The sequence below is a fragment of the Chiloscyllium punctatum genome, chromosome 2 (assembly GCF_047496795.1).
Source record: "Chiloscyllium punctatum isolate Juve2018m chromosome 2, sChiPun1.3, whole genome shotgun sequence".
Taxonomy (NCBI): domain Eukaryota; kingdom Metazoa; phylum Chordata; class Chondrichthyes; order Orectolobiformes; family Hemiscylliidae; genus Chiloscyllium; species Chiloscyllium punctatum.
Window position 1 is genome coordinate 47,475,567 of NC_092740.1, and position 21,521 is coordinate 47,497,087.

General features: G+C 41.0%; 1 protein-coding gene across 1 annotated transcript in view; it reads right to left on the reverse strand.

Annotated features, from left to right (window-relative positions):
• Positions 1 to 17,570: 17,570 nt before the first annotated feature.
• Positions 17,571 to 21,521, reverse strand: part of rad17 (RAD17 checkpoint clamp loader component) — a 62,384-nt gene continuing 58,433 nt past the window's right edge. Inside the window, exon 17 of the mRNA XM_072582131.1 lies at positions 17,571 to 21,347. Coding sequence (XP_072438232.1) covers positions 21,092 to 21,347 — 256 coding nt within the window. The 3' untranslated portion in view covers positions 17,571 to 21,091. The remainder of the gene's footprint in view (positions 21,348 to 21,521) is intronic.

Genomic DNA, 21,521 nt, shown 5'->3' on the forward strand with positions numbered 1-21,521 from the left:
GTCCCATCATTTATTTTGCTTGCTCCCCATACAATCTGAAATAAACAAGTCCATTAGTACAGAATACTGAGGACAATAAAGGTGAAAATTTCAAAACCACTGGCAATAGTCATTCAGTATTCCTTACATTTAGGACTGACACCAGAGAACTGGAGAATTATACCTTTCTCAGGTTATACCTTTTTCAAAATAGAAAATTTTCATAGAGTAAGCTGCACTGCTCCTTTTCTTACATGAAGAAAGACCACATTTCTGACAGGAGATTGCAATCTGTGTTCCTTGAGAAATTTGGAGCATACTTCAAATCCAACATGTCTCATGTGGTGCAGGATACTAAGGAGAGGGCAAACTGTGTGGTCTTTTTCACAGTAGTCACTTGTCTTATTATTTATATTTAAATATTCAGCACCACAGCCAGCCATTCTGACAGCTCCCATGAAATGGTAACTACAGTATATAAGGTAAATATGAGGTTAGGGTACAAGAAGGGTAGGGGAACAAAAGCCTTGGATGCCATTTGCTTAGCAAGTAGAGTGCCAGATAGGTGGAGAGGGTACCAAAATGCAAGATAAAAAAGGAGGCCAGGAAAGCAGTGGAGTGTTTAGGATAGGCCAGGGTGGGCAGAAGATATCTGTTATGCACTGAAGCTGGGGATGGGACAGGTTTATTGGTACAGCGGCAAGGGAGTGGGGATTATAGTCCACTGGCAACAGCGACTACAGTCGCTGGGTCCAAGGAAGAGAAGTGGATTGTAAGATCCAGTGGTGAAGGGGTGTGTTAGGTCCCAGGAGTGGATGCATCATTTGGTGTCTGACAACAGGGTCTGTTAAAGGGTCCTGAAGCTAAAGGAGTTGTCAGATCGAGTGATAGAGGGGGTTGTTGTATCCTATGGGTAGAGGAATTGTTGGGTACTGGGTGGAGAGGGTTGGTGGGTCCCAGGCAGAGTGTGGGAGTGTCAGGTCCCAGGAGGAGAGAGGTTTGTTCAGTCCCTAGTGCAGAGGGACTGTTATTCCGTGACAAGGGATTTTGGGGTCCTGGGTTGAAAGAGAGTGTTGCTTGGTGACAAGAGATACTGGGTACTGGAGGTAGCGCACACAGTCAGTCCTGATCACTCTGGGCTAAGGAGTAAGGTTGTATTAATTGCTTGTCACTTAATGTAACTTTTAGGACAATTTAAACAGAACAATATTGTTAATAATCAATGTATAAAATCTATTGTTTGAAACCAATTGGGCTAGAATCATGTGGAAGTGATTGTAGGGTGAATTTCAGAGCACATTCTGCCCATTAGTCTTGTATCAGAATTCATACACCAAATGGAAGTAACTAATCTGATTCTCATTTCCCTGCCTTTTCTCCATTTGCATTCTTTCCATTGAAAATTTACCATTTTCCTTGAGCCAGCATTGTTATATTTGCCTGAATTGTTATTATTAATAGGACTGAGTGAAAAATATTGTTATGATCTTCATAAATATGGGAAACTTTAAAAAGGTATTTTAATTTCCATTAATTGACTGAAAGGACCATGCAAGAATATTTCAAAGTTTAAGACTTTTACTGTAATAGGTAAATGAAATGCAATATTCACAAAACATTGTTTCAGTTGGCGATTTGGACTTTAAGCTGTAACAACATTCCACAGTTAACATTTAAAAGAACTGAAAATCTCAATTCATGGATATACTTTACTCTGATCTTTAAGCAGACTGCCTTTCCTTCCTGGAAACAGTCCAAAATGATTCTTAGCTTCCAAAGGCTTATTTCCTTTTTTTCCTTACTCCCAACTCCCAAGACTGAATTTTGCTGATTTTCCCTCTATCAATAGGTGAATCTTCCAGTCTCATGTACCCTAACTTTCATTAGCTCACACCTACATTCTTGAGAGGTGAACTGTCAAGGCTTGCTGTAGTTATCTCTCTGTTCTCGTTCTCTCTCTCTCTCACTGTCAGAGCTTTGCAGACTGACACAGCCTATTAGGTTCAGTCATATTTTAAGAGAATAACTTGTAAAGCAATCCTAGAAAGTCCTCAATGGACTTTTCCCTTCTTAAAGCCATCTCCATGGTAATATGGATCACACAATCCTCACATCCAGGTTGAAATGCTAATTAACTGTCCTTTAAACTCCCAACTTCATTGCATCTTGAAATTAATAAACAGTTTAAAATATATAACCATTTGCAAAACCTGACATTACCTAAACCTCCTGGAATTTGCTGACAACAACTCTTCACATGTGACTTTAATATGTCCTTTCATTCTCCTTTAGGTACAGTCTGTGACACATTTAGTCTAGCCCCTAATGGCTGATTGCCATTCATTTTCATAGCTTGGGCCTCTTATCATTCCAAGGTGACAAAAATCTCATCCAAACAATTGAATCATCTCACATTAATTGAAATACAGGATTATGGTCCTCGTTTGTTGCTTTTAGAATGTTGTGTGGGAGACATCCCTGTATCATTATAATTCTATGATACTGAATTTTATCACCACTCATTTCCAGAATTCATTACATACATGAAGACCAACTTATATCTGTACCTAAGTAAAACCTCACAAATAAAGTTTCACTAGAATTATCAAACAAAATATAAACCTTTATTATAATATATACGGTCAGATGACCTTAAGCTTGGTCAAAGATGTGGGTTCTAACATAAAAACAAAAGAAATAGGAGTAGGAGTAGAACATGTGGCTTTTGTTGAGCCTACTTACCCATTGGGTAAGACCATGGCTGATTCAAAGTTTGCGTCAATGGAAGGGAGTGAAAGAGATTCAGGGAGGAAATTGCAGAGCTAATGGCCTAGAGAGCTGAAGACTTGGCTGACAAGAGTGAAGTGATTAACATTGGAAGAATGCAAGTTTCTTTAAGGGCTCTCGGGCTGATGGTTACAAAACTAGGGGGTTCAAGGCCATTACATTTGTGACCTTTTCTATCTGCATTCTCATCTATATCAATATCTGTTGATCTCTGTTTCTTGATTTTATTAAAGTTGTTAGAATTTACTCAGCTAATTTCAATGTTATGATTTGGAGATGCCAATATTGGACTGGGGTATACAAAGTTAAAAATCACACAACACCAGGTTATAGTCCAACAGGTTTATTTGGAAGCACTAGCTTTCGGAGCGCTGCTCCTTCATCAAGTGGTTGTGGAGTATAAGATCGTAAGATAGAGAATTTATAGCAAATGTTTACAGTGTGATGCAACTGAAATTATATGTTGAAAAAGACCTGGATTGTTTATTGAGACTCTCATCTTTTAGAATGAACATGTTGGTTTCAGTTCTTGCATATGTAAATCACAGAACTTTCTTAAAATTGAACTTTAACAATTGGTGTCATGTTGGCCCAGAAAATGCATTTAAGGTGTGAGGTGCCCTGTATGAGACTGTCTGTGCCACAATATTCAGACTGATTCTAATCTAAAAAACGGATTTACAGAATCTTACATGGATTCATACAGTTTTTGAGCAAAATAAAATGTTATTCTGCAAGTACAAGTTCACCCCACAAACCTGTGTGTGTGTGTGTGTGTGTGTAGTGCCTGTAATGTGACATGAACCCAAGGTCCTGGTTGAGGCCATCCCCATGGGTGCCGAAATTGGTAGTCAGCCTCTGCTCGGCCACTTTGCCTTGTTGCCTGTCCCAAAGTCCGCCTTGGAGGACGGTCACCCGAAGGTCCGAGGTTGAAGATCCCAGACCGCTGAAGTGTTCTCTGACTGGGAGGGAACACTCCTGTCTGTTGATTGATGTGCAGTGTCCATTCATCCATTGTCGTAGCCTCTGCTCGGTCTCGACAATGTACCATGCCTCAGGGCATCCTTGCTTGTGGTGTATGAGATAGACAACATTGGCTGAGTTGCATGAATACCTGCCAAGTACACAGTGGTAGGTGTCTCCACGCGTAATGGTGGTTTCTGTGTCAACACTCTGACATGTCTTGCAGCGTCTACCTTACAAGGTTGTGTGATATTGTCCTGAAAGCCTGGCAGTTTGCTACGAACAATGATCTGTTTGAGGTTTGGTGATTGTTTAAAGATGAGAAGTGGAGGCCTGGGGAAGGACTTGGCGAAGTGCTCATCCTCATTGATAATGTGCTGCAGCCTGCAAAGAAGCCTGGGAAGTACTGGACAATGAAGGGTACCCTGTCGGGTGCAGCTCATGTCTGTCTCCTGAGGAGGTCATTACGGTTCCTCGCTGTGACACGTCAGAACAGGCAGTTGATGAGTTGAACATTGTACCCCATTTTTATGAGGGCATCCTTAAGTACTTCTAGATGCCCGTCAAATTAGAACATAGAACAATACAGCACAGAACAGGCCCTTCGGCCCACGATGTTGTGCCGAACATTTGTCCTAGCTTAAGCACCCATCCATGTACCTATCCAATTGCCGCTTAAAGGTCGCCAATGATTCTGACTCTGCCACTCCCACAGGCAGCGCATTCCATGCCCCCACCACTCTCTGGGTAAAGAACCTAGCCCTGACATCTCCCCTATACCTTCCACCCTTCACCTTAAATTTATGTCCCCTTGTAACACTCTGTTGTACTCGGGGAAAAAGTTTCTGACTGTGTACTCTATCTATTCCCCTGATCATCTTATAAACTTCTATCAAGTCACCCCTCATCCTTCGCCGTTCCAATGAGAAAAGGCCTAGCACTCTCAACCTATCCTCGTACAACCTATCCTCCATTCCAGGCAACATCCTGGTAAAACTTCTCTGCACCCTCTCCAAAGCTTCCACATCTTTCCTAAAGTGAGGCGACCAGAACTGTACACAGTACTCCAAATGTGGCCTAACCAAAGTCCTGTACAGCTGCAACATCACTTCACGACTCTTTAATTCAATCCCTCTGCTAATGAACGCTAATACACCATAGGCCTTCTTACAAGCTCTATCTACCTGAGTGGCAACTTTCAAGGATCTATGAACATAGACCCCAAGATCCCTCTGCTCCTCCACCTTAGTAAGAACCCTACCGTTAACCCTGTATTCCGCATTCTTATTTGTCCTTCCAAAATGGACAACCTCACACTTGACAGGGTTGAACTCCATCTGCCACTCCTCAGCCCAGCTCTGCATCATATCTAAGTCCCTTTGCAGCCGACAACAGCCCTCCTCACTGTCCACAACTCCACCAATCTTTGTATCATCTGCAAATTTACTGACCCACCCTTGGACTCCCTCTTCCAAGTCATTAATAAAAATTACAAACAGCAGAGGACCCAGAACTGATCCCTGCAGAACTCCACTTGTAACTGGGCTCCAGGCTGAATATTTACCATCTACCACCACTCTCTGACTTCGACCGGTTAGCCAGTTTTCTATCCAACTGGCCAAATTTCCCTCTATCCCATGCCTCCTGACTTTCTGCATAAGCCTACCATGGGGAACTTTATCAAATGCCTTACTAAAATCCATGTACACTACATCCACTGCTCTACCCTCATCCACATGCTTGGTCACCTCCTCAAAGAATTCAATAAGACTTGTAAGGCAAGACCTACCCTTCACAAATCCGTGCTGGCTGTCCCTAATCAAGCAGTGTCTTTCCAGATACTCATAAATCCTATCCCTCAGTACCCTTTCCATTACTTTGCCTACCACCGAAGTAAGACTAACTGGCCTGTAATTCCCGGGGTTATCCCTATTCCCTTTTTTGAACAGGGGCACAACATTCGCCACTCTCCAGTCCCCTGGTACAACCCCCGTTGACAGTGAAGACGAAAAGATCATTGCCAACGGTTCTGCAATTTGCTCTCTTGCTTCCCACATAATCTTAGGATATGTCCCGTCAGGCCCAGGGGACTTGTCTATCCTCAAGTTGTTCAAAATGTCCAACACATCTTCCTTCCTAACAAGTATCTCTTCTAGCTTACCAGTCCGTTTCACACTCTCCTCTTCAACAATACGGTCCCTCTCGTTTGTAAATACTGAAGAAAAGTACTCATTCAAGACCTCTCCTATCTCTTCCAACTCAATACACAGTCTCCCACTACTGTCCTTGATTGGACCTACCCTCGTTCTCGTCATTCTCATGTTTCTCACGTACGCATAAAATGCCTTGGGGTTATCCTTGATCCGCCAAAGATTTTTCATGCCCTCTCTTAGCTCTCCTAATCCCTTTCTTCAGCCCCCTTCTGGCTATCATGTATCCCCCCAATGCTCTGTCTGAACCTTGTTTCCTCAACCTTATGTAAGCCTCCTTCTTCCTCTTTACAAGACATTCAACCTCCCTCGTCAACCAAGGTTGCCTCACACGACCATCTCTTTCCTGCCTGACAGGTACATACATATCAAGGACACGTCGTATCTGTTCCTTGAAAAAGTTCCACATTTCAATGACATCCTTCCCTGACAGCCTGTGCTCCCAACTTATGTTCCTCAGATCCTGTCTTGCAGCATCGTATTTACCCTTCCCCCAATTGTAAAACCTACCCTGTTGCACGCACCTATCTCTCTCCATAACCAAGGTGAAAGTCACAGAATTGTGGTCACCATCACCAAAATGTTCACCCACTAACAAGCCCTTCACTTGTCCCGGTTCGTTACCAAGTACCAAATCCAATATGGCCTGCCTTCTCTGGTCGGACAATCTACATACTGAGTTAGAAAAGCTTCCTGGACATACTACACAAACACCGCTCCATCCAATCTACTTGATCTAAAGAGCTTCCAATCAATATTTGGGAAGTTGAAATCGCCCATGACTACTACCCTGTGGCTTCTGCACCTTTCCAAAATCTGTTTCCCAATCTGTTTCTCCACATCTCTGCTACTATTGGGGGGCCTATAGTAAACACCCAACAAGGTGACTGCTCCTTTCCTATTTCTGACTTCAGCCCATACTACCTCCAAAGGCAGATCCCCCTCAAACTGCCTTTCTGCAGCCGTTATACCATTTCTAATTAGCAACTCCGCCCCCCCTCCTTTTTGTACCACCCTCCCTAATCTTATTGAAACATCTGTAACCAGGAACCTCCAACAACCATTCCTGTCCCTCTTCTATCCACGTTTCCGTGATGACCACAACATCGTAGTCCCAAGTACCGACCCACGCCTTAAGTTCACCCACCTTATTTCTGATACTCCTTGCGTTAAAGTACACACACTTGAGCCCATCTCTGTGTCTGCAAGTATTCCCTGTCAATGCTACCTTCTCCACAGCCTCCCTACATTCTTGGACATCCTGAAAAACAGCTAACCTACTTGCTGGACTCCAAGTCCAGATCCCATCCCCCTGCCAAATTAGTTTAAACCCCCTCCCAAAGAGTGTGAGCAAACCTACCTCCCAGGATATTGGTGCCCTTCTGGTTCAGGTGCAACCCGTCCTGCTTGTACAGGTCCCACCTTCCCCAGAATGCAGTCCAATTGTCCAAATACCTGAAGCCCTCCCTCCTACACCATCCTTGCAGCCACGTGTTCAACTGCACTCTCTCTCTATTCCTTGCCTCACTGTCACGTGGCACTGGCAACAACCCAGAGATGACGATTCTGTCCGTCCTAGCTTTTAGCTTCCAGCCTAACTCTCTGAGCTCCTGAATGACCTCCCCACCCCTCTTCCTACCTATGTCGTTGGTGCCAATGTGCACCACGACTTCTGGCTGCACTCCCTCCCCCTTAAGGATTCTGAAGACATGGTCTGAGACGTCTCGGACCCTGGCACCTGGGAGGCAACAAATCATCCGAGAGTCTCGCCCATATCCACAGAACCGCCTGTCTGTCCCTCTAACTATAGAGTCTCCTATAACTATCGCTCTCCTCCTCTCCCCCTTTCCCTTCTGAGCCTCAGAGCCGGACCTCGTGCCAGAGACCCGGTCACTGCAGCTTACCCCTGCTAGGCCTTCCCCCCTAACAATATCCAAAGCGGTATACTTATTGTTGAGGGGAACGACCACAGGGGATCCCTGCACTGCCTGCTTCCTCCCCTTCCCACTTCTAACTGTTACCCAGCTACCTCTGTTCTCTGGCGTAACCATGTCCCTGTAGCTTCTATCTATCACCCTCTCAGCCTCTCGAATAATCCTCAGTTCATCCAACTCCAGTTCCAGTTCCCTAACGCGTTCTGTGAGGAGCAGGAGCTGACTGCATTTCCTGCAGATGAAGTCGGCAGGAGCATCGGTGGTCACCCCTACCTCAAACATCCTGCAGGAGGAACATTCCACTGCCTGCGCTGCCATTACTCTACACTTAGTCTCCAAAACAAGAACACTGAGTAGCTTACCTGTGGACTTTAAAGTTAGGTTCCTCCTCATCTGAACAGATCCTGTGTATGCGTAGGGCTTGTCCATTGGAGATGACTGCTTTAATATGTTTTAGGTAGAAGCTGGAGAAGAGTAGCATCATGAGGTTATCCGTGGGTTTGCAGTAGAGTGAGGTGCTAAGTTGCCCATCCTTGATGGAGATGTATGTGTCCAAGAATGAGACAGATACTGGAGAGTAGTTGTGGTGAGTTTGATGGTGGGATGAAACTTTTTGATATCACTGTGTAGTTTTTTCAGTGACTCTCGCCATGGGTCCCGAGGAAGAAAATGTCGTCAGTGTACCTGGTTTATAGTGTTGGTTGGAGGTCCTGTGTACAGGAGAAGTCTCATTCGAACTTGTGCATGAAAATGTTGGCATATTGAGGTGCAAATTTGGTTCCTATGGCTGTTCCGTGTGTCTGGATAAAGAACAGGTTGTCAAAGGTGAAAATGTTGTGGTCAAGGATAAAGCAGATGAGTTGTAGGACGGTGCTTGGAGATTGGCAGTTGTTGTTGAGTACTGAGGCTGTTGCCATGATGCCATCATTGTGTGGGATGCTGGTGTAGAGTGCTGAAACGTCCATTGTGACGAGGAATGTTCCCGGTTCAACAGGTTCATGGGTGCTGAGTTTCTGTCAGAAATCTGTAGTGTCGCGACAGAAGCTGGGGGTCCCCTGTACAATTGGTTTCAAAATGCCTTCGACATAGCCAGAAAAGTTCTCAGACAAGGTCCTGTTGCCTGATATGATGGGACATCCTGGTGTGTTGGCTTTGTGTATCTTTGGAAGGCAGTAGAAGTCGTCTATGCAAGAAGTACGTGTAAGGAACTCTGAATCAATGTGTTTAGTTCACGGGTTTGCTTTTTGGTCAGATTGGCTGGTAGTTGCCTATAGTGTTCCTGGTTGTTCAGTTGTCTGTACACTTCCTTGCAGCAATCTCTTCTATTCTGAATGACAATAACTCCTCCTTTATCTGCTGGTTTGATGACAATGTTGTGATTATTTTTGAAAGCACGGATGGCATTGCATTGTGATCGGGTGATGTTTTGCTTGACTTTGTGGGTGTGGCTGATGAATCTGGCATTTATATATTTCCTGACAGTTTGAACATACATGTCAAGCTCAGGGCAGTGGGGTCCAAGTTGACTCCATCTTTGGTCGCTCTTTTACAGATCCCTGTGATGACTGTTTCAGTTCTTCGGTGGGCTCACTGGGATCACCGCTGGCATCTTGAAAGAATTCCCACAGTCTCATTTGTCTAATGAATTCCTCTGTGTCTGCTGCAAGACCCATGGAGTCCATTTTGCTGGTGGGGCAGAAATTGAGACCCCTGCTAATAAATTCAATCTCTTCCGGTTGACGGGTGTGGTCCGATAAGTTGACGATCGACTTCCCCACGGTGTTATCATTTTTCAAGTCGATAATGAAACTAGTTACAACTTCAATGCCGATCAAATTTTTCCAAAGACATCTCTTAAAGAAAAAGAAAATTAATGACATTGATTTACTGGTACACTGTGGCAGAAATAGCCAGACAATGATATCTGAAAGCATTAGATACAGTTACTTATCTGAACAGTATCCAGACACACAAAGCAAGTACAGTGTAATGGAAGTGAGGTCTTTTGTAGCACCATAAAGCTGTCCTATGTTCCAAGATGTAGGCAAGTCATGTTGTGCAAAAGAATATTGGACTTACCAATGCAAGAAATCTGGTTCTAAAGATATATTGAATCTACAATAGGATGCAACTGAACAAAAGGCATGAGCAGCATGCTGGCGAGAACAGAGAATGCTAGAGATCTGCATAAGCACAAGCACATACATGAGGTGAGCAACAGGACTAACCAGGACAAAGTTTCAGAGGAGAATAAAAATTAAACCAGAAGGCAAACAGGCTTTCTGTATTGTGAATGTGACATATTGTATGAATGAAGTATATTTGCCATTGTTAAAATCACATGCCTGAAGAAAAATGGCAAGCATGCACCCAAGACAAAAATGGACACCAGAACCATTGTAAACATCCTAGCAGTCACAATCTTGAAAAATATGTACCTTGGATGGTATACATTGCAAGTCAGGGATAGAGCAAAATTAACTGCATATGATAGGACAACATTCTTTGCATCAAAACAAATATAGCTACTAGCAATTTTGCATTAAAACCACAAGTATTCTACCTGGTGGACGTGAGTGGATTAGCAATAGAGGGTTACAAGCATTAATGGATTTCAATATTGTGAGCATCAATGAGGTCACCATGACATCAATCCAGGTGAGACCAAAAATACTTGCACTGAGTCAGTCAAGACAAGGTTCTCACTCGTGATGAGCAAGCGACCTATTATTAGGGGTTGTCATTCATTATCACCATCATCAATACCTAATCTCATCTCATTAATATGCCCTGTCAAATGTTTGACATGAATGCCAGGCTACTCCACCTGGCACCAACATTTCAGGGCACGGACCATGGGTAGTGACCACATTGGCCCCATGTCCATGTACGTGAGCATCTGACATGTGCAAGCCTCTTCTGTTCATCACGACACATCCTCAATCCACTTGCAGACATTTCTGCATTTTAATGATGCACTTTGTAGTTCACTGGACTTCTCATTGGATGGCTGCTGCAAGAACACTTTGCACTCAGGGACAGGCACCTAGCTCATGGTCTGGACCAGGTTGCACCTCAGCGCTGCTCAGTTGCACTCTTAAAATTGACTCATTTCATACTTGCCTGGATGCTTACAGCATCTCTTCATTGCCTTGCATTTTTGTGCTTTGCTCTCTCAGCTGCATTGTAAATGGTCATAGTACATCTGTTTTGCCTTGCATACATTCAAAGCTTCCATTCTTCCTTGCCAGTAATCATCAGTCAAGTGGATGGACATTTTGCTGAATGCCACAAACCTATGTCAAATCTCAGATCCTCACCAGGCATGAGCCATATATGCAGTAATAATAACTTTATGAGAATACACAATTAGATGCAGTAGCAACAGAATGGTTTGTCAGAGATACAAAATAAACTGGATCAAAGGTTGGAGGAGTCAAATGTTATTCCATTTCAGGCTGCCAGAAATGCATTGATTTAGCCTCTAGTGATCAGTATCAACAACAGGGTAATGAGGGACGTTAGCCTCAATGACCACAGTGCTCATTCTTCTCAGGGAGGCATGGCGGTCTCAAGAGGAACCTGGATGTAGAAGGAACCATAAACAGATCCTTCAGCAGTTTCCTTTTTGGATACTCCAAAAGTGTCAGGCCCTTCCACCCCCAAGCCCTGTGAATCTGAGGAGGGTGAGCCTGCATCCAGGATTGACATTCCCAACATATCTGGGCCCTCTAGTCACAAATATCCAACTAGACCAACTTCAAGACCAACTAGCTCCACTCCAGTGGCAGACTCCTGGATTGCAAACAGACATAGTAAAAGGACAAGAAGAAAGAAAACTTTCTGAGGGCATTGGTTGGCACACACATCACTGTAAATAGAATATCAGATATGTAAGTTACGTGGGATTTTAAATCATTACCTGTCATTTCAGCTGTAGCTATGAGAATGAAGCTTGAGGTTCTCCCCTTCTTTAACACCATTTTATGTTCTCAGCTACTTTTTCCTAGTGCCCATTGTAGAATAGGATATTGTCATTGTTACATATGGAAACATCACATGGCGCAAAGCATTCAAACAGTTGTTAATAATAACTTTTATTAAAAAACAGGAAAAGCAAACAAAGACCAAACAAAAAAGTGGCATTAACTTTTCAGCTTATGTTGAGGCTATTATATGTTTGAGCAAGTCAGCTGTGCTGTCAAAGCTTACTTGCCACACTTTGGCACTGACCTTGTCATGGAAAACAACCTGAATCTGTGTGATTTGGCAAAAATTATATCATTAACAACCATGATGCATTTGTGGGTTGCGAATCCCACACTGGATCCTTGGAAGCAGCCAGATGCATTAAAATTAAACACTGTAGTCACCTGGAAGATCACTGGGTTAGAATGGCTACCCAGCCATTTAGATCACAAGTCTTGCTCCAGTTCATGACATTGTTCCATGATGATGGCCTAGGACAGCTGTGGTGATAGTACTGTACCTCACTAAATTAAATCAGGAACAATTGATCCTGGGTCACCTGTACCTCCTCGGCATCATGGGGAATCTTCCTATGGAGGCTGTTAAGCAGCCATTGGATGTTGCTGTTGCTCCTGACTTTGCTGACATCTTTGTTCTTCCACGATTTGTCTGTAACTACATTGTAGGTGGCCACATCAACAATAACACCTGCTGTTGCTGAATCCATTGAGGATGGTTCTTTATGTGGGGAATATTAGAAACAAAACAGTTCTTTCTCAATACTACCAGTCAGCAGTCGCAGTATGCACAAATGAGAAGTTACCATAGTGTTGATATGGTATGACATGAATCCTCCAACAAGGAGAATCATGGGATGTCTGTACTTGGACCTCTGATAGATTAGATCTTATTCAGATGTATGCAGCACAAACACGTTGTGCAAAGACTGTAGGAGATGGTATATGCCATAGAATTACTGAAACTTTGTCCCCCATCCCTATTTCATGTAATTAATGACATACAGTTCAATCTGCGAGGAAACAAGGGAACACCATTGTGCAAGCAATGAGACCATGGAATGTGTTTGAATATTGTTGACTGTAGATGAGACTTTAACGGTTACCTATAATCATTTCTGCTTCACAGAGATTAATTTGTAATAATCAATGACAGGGTAAAGACTGTTTGCTGCCAGGGTTTGTATTTGTACTTCGTAGGCCAATGTATGAAATACACATGCATAATTTTGATGATTTTTGGGCTTTAATCTGTGTGCCTGATTAGTGCAATTGCCCCTTGAAGGGCTTCAGTTCACTAACAAGTGCATTCTGTTCCTGTAGACAAAACAGCACAAACTTACTCCATCCATCCTGGCAACCATTTTTCATTTTATTTGCACAATACAGAATCAGATGGAGATGGAGAGCTTTACAGATTACATTCCAGAGAGAGAGTTGCAGGTTCCATCTGTTATTCTGGGTGGTCCCTTTTCAAGCTTCATGCTTTGAAGTCCATGCCAACCCCATGAGCCTCCTCATGTTTTCAGCAAAGACTATTTTTCAACAAATGCATTATAATGCATTCTTCCCCCTTAAAGCCAGGGAGTTAATGACTGTCAGTGACTCACCTCCTCCAAAAGTACCCAGGTCCACCCATGTTATGCCCTTATTTGTAGAGCCGTACTCCCTTCACAGTGATTGTTCCCTCGCGTCCCAGCATGCTGCCTCCTATCCCCACATTTAACTTCTCCAGCTTACCCAACATAACATTGACCCCAATAACGCCACGTACAATTTAAAGACCAAACCCTCAGATCTGATCATGCCACACCCTTATGTTGGAGTTGTGCAAAACTTTGGCTTGACTGAACTAGACTACCATGTGCAGTTCTGGTCACATTATAGGAAAGATTGCAGTGGAGTGGGGCAAAGGAGGTTCACCAGTTTGTTACATGGGCTGAAGCAGTTTAGCTCTGAAGAGACACTGGATGGGTTTGGGTTGTTTTCTTCAGAGCAGAGGAAGCTGATGGGGAACCTGATTGAGGTGTATATGATCAAGAGAGGCAAGGAAGGATGAGGATAGGAAGCAGCTATTCCCCTTCATCAAAGGGTCAAAAATGAGGGGCATGCTTTTAAGGTGAAAGGCAGGAAATTTAGAGGGGATTTGAGAAAACTTTTTTTTGTCCAGATGTTGGTGGGAATCTGGGAACATAGTAGAGATGGGAAACCTCCCTACCTTTAAAAAGTATATGGATGAGTACTTTATCATAACATTTAAGGCTTTTGGCTAAGAGCAGGAAAGTGGGATTAGTGTAACTCGATGGTTTTTAAAATTGGTGCACATTTGAAGGGCCATAGGACCTTTTCTGTACTGTATGAATGTATAAATTATATTGTTGAACAATGGTGAACAGACTGAGTAGATTGATACTTCTTAGCAAGTCACAGCATTTACTTGTTTAATCAATTACTGGAGATAAGTGCAGGCTTATTAAGTAAATACGAAAGAAAAATACATTAAGAGATTGATTTCAAAACTAGGAGAACTCGATTATGTAATAGTTTGCTGTTTGACTCTTCACAGACATAAATGCTTTGCCAGTGAATGATTCATTGAAGTTGTTCAGCCTCCGATACTTAATTCAAATTCTCAGACAGATGAGTATTAACAGACTTGTTCACCACAAGAAGGATATTAGAAAACAGATTCCTTTCTCAATGAACATGTATTAATTTTCACTTCCGGCATTAATAATATAGAAATTATTGGAAGCAATAATCCAACCTAACTGTTCCCCTCCCAGGTATGGAGGTACTGAGGCTAGTAGTCCCACGAGCAGTCTGGGGTAATTCTCAGTGCAAATCTGTTTATACCATGTCAGGGTCAGCATTACACAATGGAAATCAAGTCACTACATGTACCTAGAGTTGAACTGAAAAACAAGTTTCTAATTTGCAACATAGAGCAACTAAGATATTCATACCTCACCCCAGTGGTGCGTTTACAAATTCTCAGATGACTCTATATGCATGTCAGTCAGTCTTGGAAATTTGGAAATTTTGGAAATTTTACAAAACTAAGTAAAAGGGTTCAATAACAAAATGCACCGGATAATTATTTTTCTGGAGCAGCAATGAGTGAGCTGTTCTTACTGCACAATGAACCAACAAGACAGTGAAAGGGTTTTCCATTACTTTGGTTATATTCTTCCTCTCCAACCAGATTCTTAAGGCAGTCTAATTTCTCAGTAAAATGCAGAGCAGGTAGTCCTTGATTAACATGGTTTACAGTAACACAGTTTAATTATGACAGATTTTACTTTACTGCTGCTTTAATATGTAGCAGGTTAGACAAAAAGTGATTAATATTGATCACAGGTATGTTGGTAGATGAACAAACAATGCTATGAATGGTCTTTAATAGTCGATTGACACCTGTTCCCACCTCAGATTGTAGTGTCACTTTTCTTAGTCTCTCTCCATTCTGTTCCAATCCAACCAGCTATGCCTGGTACTTTTCCCACCTTCATTAGGTTTTCCACATAGTTTCATGGTTGGTGGCAAATTTTGCATTTAACATACACAATCCTTCTTTCATATGTCCAATAAAGGATAGCAACAAGGATTGTCCACTAAAGACAACAATCAATTTCATCCCCCAAGAGTCGGAATAGAGATTGTGTTATTCATCATATTGTGAAAAGTTGTGCAGCGCAGGAAGATCCACTCAGTTAAAATTGTGAAATTGGTTTGGATGACTTGCTGGAACATAATCCAACATTTATATGAGTTTTTATTTGAATATGTTTTTCCAATAACATGGTTTCTCTTAAAACTGTGATTTTCAGGAACATAACTATCAGTTATTTGAGGATGACCTGGGGGGCAATGATGGCTCAGTTGTTAGCACTGCTGCATCAGCACCAGGGATCTGGTTCAATTCCAGCCTTGGTTTCTTGTCTATTTGAAGTTTTCATGTTCTACCTCTGCCTGTGTGGGTTTCTGTCAGATATTCTAGTTTCCCTTTACAGTCCAAAGTTGAGCAGGTTAGGTGGATTGGCCATATTAATTTGTCTGTGGTGTGTAGGTTAGGTGGGTTAGCCATGGTAATTACAGGATGATGTAGGTGGAATGCTTTTTGAAGAGTTGGTGTAGATCTGATGGGCTTTTTCCACACTATAGTGATTCTATGACCATATTAGATTTGATGAAAATTGGATGGCATTTATCTTCTGTATATATGATATACATTGTAGATTTGCCACACATTAGTCTGAGATTTTAAGATAGTCTGAATGGATTGGAAGGTAACAAGAGTACCCCTGTTGTTCAAAAAAGGAGGGAGCTACAGGCTTGACATCAAGTCTTTGTTATGGTTGTGAGAGAAGCCATTAACTTGCAGAAATATGCCATAAAGTTTCACACCCTAAACAAGAACTTTTACTCGACATGAGTTAAAGCAAGTATAGCATCCCTAATGTGCAAAGAGAGGTTATTTGTCCCATCAAGTCCAAACTGACCCTCTGAAGACCAACCCACCCAGACCCAGCCCCCTACCCTATAACCCCACATTTACCACAGCTAACCTACCAAGCCTGCATGTCCTAGGACACTATGGACAATTTAACATGGTCAATCCACATAACCTTCATATCTTTTGAACTGTCAGGAGAAACTGAAGCACCTGAAGGAAACCCACACAGACATGGGGAGAACATGCAAACTCCACACAGTCACCCAAATTTAGATTCGAACTTGGTTCTATGAGACTAACCACTGTGCCAGCCCCACTTAACTGTACTCACTTAACATTGTTTTCTGAATATATTTTCAAGCCCAAGAAATTCCAGTCACTCACCGTTCTATGTGTATTTTCACCTAAGTTTCTTCTATTTTCCAGGATCTTGGGTGTTTCTTTCCTCCTGGGACCAAATGAGGGTGTTCCACAGCTCTTAGAAACTTTGATTCTCCCTGTGTTCAGCTATTCTCCATGTTAGCAATTTTCTTTGGCTCCTTTCACTAGTATTTGAATATCACCACTGGATATCCCAGCTCAAGCATGGGCTTTACTGTACTCTTGCTCAGTGATCTATGGCTCTTGGCAGCTTCCTTTCTCTTCCCATTTCCAAGTTGTTCTAGCTCCAGACATGAACTGCCTGTTCTCCATGAAAAACAAATCTTACAGATTAACCCAGAACAAAATGGTAGCTCCCTATAACCAGGGCAACGTATGGCATCTGAAATGTTCCACAAAGTGATTTCAACTAATTAACTTCAATTTTCAAACTTTTCCTTCCTTGAGATTTGATCGAAGATGTTGTTTTAAAGATTAGGACCTCTGGCCTTCACTCCATCACTTCCAACTACTCCTTTGGCCCACTACTTGCCACCTCCTGCTACCCCATCCACCAATCTTTGCCCTTATATCCTCCATGCAGACTTGCCTACAATTAAACATGAGCAAACTACAAACCATGCTAAAATGAAAAAGATCTAAGTATCTATTATAGCTTTCGCTATACGAAGCAAACATTCCTATTTGTTCAGAAGAATTAAGGATATCTTTCTTAGTGTCGATGGATGGGTGTAAATAAGGTGATAACATTTGTTCACTTGTGGAATGTGTGGTAGTACTTCCTTTTGACCCTGAGGGATGAAAACTGCGCATAATTTACAGTTGGATAACTGAGTTTCTGGTTTATATTAAAGACTGTTAACAAAACTCATACTCAATAGGAAAAGAACTTGTACTTTAATAAGCTGAGTGGAATATGTACATATTAGAACAATTTTCATGTATACCATACTGACCAGATTTGAATTTATGAAGCTCAGCTCCCTAATCTTGACTGTTCTGGAATGTGAATGTCTCATCACCCTTACTAGCTAGGAAAACACAAAGCTGAAACTGAGATAGTAAGAAAGTTGGAAGATGTTCATATAGGAGAGACAGACAGAACATTCTTCTGTAAATTACATTCATTGAGCTAAGGGCTCAAAGGACACTAGCTGACAGAGAGGGGACAGAAGCTGGTGGAAAGGTTAACTCTTTGTGGTCTGAGTTGAGCATATACTTGTTTGTCATGGATTGATTGTGTGTGTTGTTCCCAGAGCTCAAGATCCAGGAATGTTATCAATTTAATTTGCATTTTGGGAATCTAAGATTTTTTTTAAAAAAAGCCATTTTATACGACTATGGTACTGGGCATATTAGCTGAGTGAGGTTACCTCATGACCTTTTCTACATAGTTTAGTCTAGTCTCATGTTGTGATGTACTATTAAAAGGGAGCTTATCTAGCTAAGGCATTTGGCCTGACTTGATCACGGTTTCCCACTTTGAAGTGCGTGTAGCTTAATTAGTCACACATACTCAGACCTGTCAATTAGTTTCTCTTCCTCTACAAACTTAAGGACATGTGGTATTTTTTTGTAATCTCAGTACCAATTTTGATATAAAGGTAGTTTGTTTGCAGTAATACAGAGAGTTACTGTGTTCATGTTGTGTATGAGACATGAAGTCTATCCATATATTGTCATCATAGATGCTAACCAAGGTGTAATAATGTTATTAATTGTATGAAGCCAATATGGGTATTACCTACAGAGCTGTATGATAGACTAGTTTGCTGGTCTTTGAGCTACAATAAATTTACAGCCCTAAACACTAAAAGACAAAAAAGAGAGTAGCCGGAGAAAACTCTTGGGAGTAAGAGCTGGCGTTGCTACTCTGCTCATGGTTTTAAAACCTTAGCTAAAAGCCTGGCTTGTAAGTATCTATGTGGAGTTGTAACATTGATGCCCTTGGTAGATAAAAGGTAATAATTTAAACTAAACTGGCTGTAAGTTTTATATTCTAGACTACTATGGAGTATGATCTCCAGGACGAACCAAGAGAGGCTTACAGGTCGAGTCCATTAGGGAATTCCCTGACAATCTTAAACTGGCAATCTTTAAAGTTTCAAAACTTTTTCTAAGTGAGCAACTCAGTTGCTAAGCTCACACAAACTAACCATGCAGCATAATTTCAAAGTTTGTAGATGATACAAATATCAGAAAGTAAGGAACAGCGAGGATAATTACACTTCAGCAGGACATAGATCAGTAAAATGCACATTCATGGCAGATAAAAATTTAATGCAATGAAGTGTTACAACAAAACACTTTGTTTCCCCTCCTCATTCTTCACAGCAAAGTAAGTAGTAAATTTTCAACGGGTTCAGGAATAGTGTGACCTAGGAAATTGCATATAGACTGTATAGACAGCAAGACAAGTTTTTAAAATGTTTTTAAAAAATCATGAGATATTGGGCTTCATAAATGCAGGCATGAGATTATGCTCGACCATGAAAAACCACTGGTCAGGCCTAAGCAGAAATATTTTATTCAATTCCAGGCACACACAAATTTGCATCAAGGATGTGGAGAAATTTACTAGAATAGTAGTGGGAGATAAGGAACTTCAGCTACCTGGAGAAACTAGACAACTGAGATTGATTTCTTGAGTTAAGATTCAACAGAGGTGTTAAAAATTGAAGCACTTAATAAAGATGATAAACTGTTTCAATGACAGAAGTATGGTAGGTCACAGTCTCACAGGTTTAAAATAAGTGGGGCAAAGAGAATTTTCTTTTAAGATTAGTGATATGATGATTTGGAATGCAGTCCACAAAAGGGTGGAAGCAGCAGATGCAATTGTGATTTTCAAAAAGCTAGTGAATAAATACTTGAAGCAAAGAAAATTGCTGGGTTATAAAGAAAAGGCAGGGAAGTTGAAGTATTTGATTCGGTCTTTCATACTCCTCGATGCATTAGATAAGCCATACAGTTTGTTTCTGTTCTCTAAGATTCAAAACTAAATTTTATTTTATTTTTTTACAATATTTGGATAAATATGGAATTAAAATGTATAGACGCTGGGGACGTGTAGGGAAAAAAAAAAAGGGAAAGTTGGTAGAAAATGTGAAATAAAAGACCAGCCATTTATTCCCCTTGTCATTGGTTTATAACGGTTCTCTGGAAAGCAACTAATTACATTGTGAACATATTTATACTGTCTACCTCAATAGTGTTTTCTAGCGCTGAATTCCACAGCAATTATGCTGTGCATGAAAGATTTTAGTTCTATCTTCTTACTCCAAACTCATGAATGTTTAAACATGCATCACATGATATTTTAGTTCTTCAGCAGACTACGTTAGTTCCTCGGTTGTCCGTTGTTTTGATAAATCATAAAATAGGATCATTCACATTTTGATTCCCGATGGAATGTCAAAGTAAGTCAACTTAGTAATGTCACATCAATACACGTGAAGATTCACAATAATAACATGCATTGTGATGTAGCTCACTTTGTGATCATAAAAATGTGGGGAAAAGGTGAATGAAGTTAGCAAATTCTAACAATTCCATTTTAAAATACTAACAATAATTGGACTTAATTACAAAATGTGATTGACAATAAAGGCATTTAGAATTGTTTCCTACAAACAACTGAAAATATTGTAAACCAAATATTGCTGTGTTCAATAAAAGGTTTAATGTATTAATAAAATGGAGCAAAGTCATGGACCATGAACTGCTAATGGTGTGAATTCTACAACCAAATAATAAAAATGGTGAAGTATACATCATATTTCAACATAAATAATTCAATGTTATTAGGCTCAGATTGCTGTACAAGGAGTTTACGGCCTCTTGTTTATCAAAAACATTGTCAAGTATAAATATAATTTATATTTTGATTCAGGAACTTCATCCTCATTTCTAGACTTTTTTTTCGAAATACAGTCTCTAAACTTTTGATAGAAAGCACTGTTGGTAAACAGGCTCAGTAAAATGAAGGCTAAAGATTTGTGTCAAACATTAATGAAGATGCAATTAAGAGAAAGGATTTTACATATGTGTGAATATTTAGCAAAGGTGAAATCAATTTCTGTACACAGTTTGCATAACAAATAGATTCCTTTGGTACAATAATGGAAGTAAATGGTTCCATTGAGTTTTCTGAAAACATGCAGGTCTTAGTTTGCTTGACAATGGAGATATGGAATATTTTCCAATAATTCCACAATTCTATGTGCTCAGACAAACATTATTTCACTTGTACAGATTTTCAAAAACTGCTCCTAGTTACCGTGGTTCCAGAAACACTTTCATTAATGGAATTTGTTTGGATCCGATACTTAACCAGATTGAATAAATCTAAAAAAATAAATATTTATAGACTTAACTTAGACCAAAACAGCTATGTTAGTCACTATCGTATTCCTCTATCATTAATTCTTCATCTTCTTTTTGAAAGGATTGCATTATGGTCGGTTGTGGTTGGCTACTTGGTAGATCTCCTGCACCAGATTGACTTGCATTGCTGGTTGAACACAATGTCTGTGTCTCTGATGTTGCTGTTGCCTGATCATGTGTTAATGATGGAGACTGGGTAGAGTAGTCTTCATTTTCTAGCTCCAGAATACCTGGATCCTTATCCGTTAAAGTTTCCAAAGTTAACCTGAAAAAAAATCCAAAAGAAAAATGTTAAGTGACAGCATTTCATGAATGTTGCAACCATTGAATAGTGACACATTGTAAATGTTGAAGTCTTACACAATGAGCCATTGCTAATGCAAATATAAAGTGAACTCTTAGCACTAAAAACTTCAAGTCGTAAATTAAGTAAAAGATT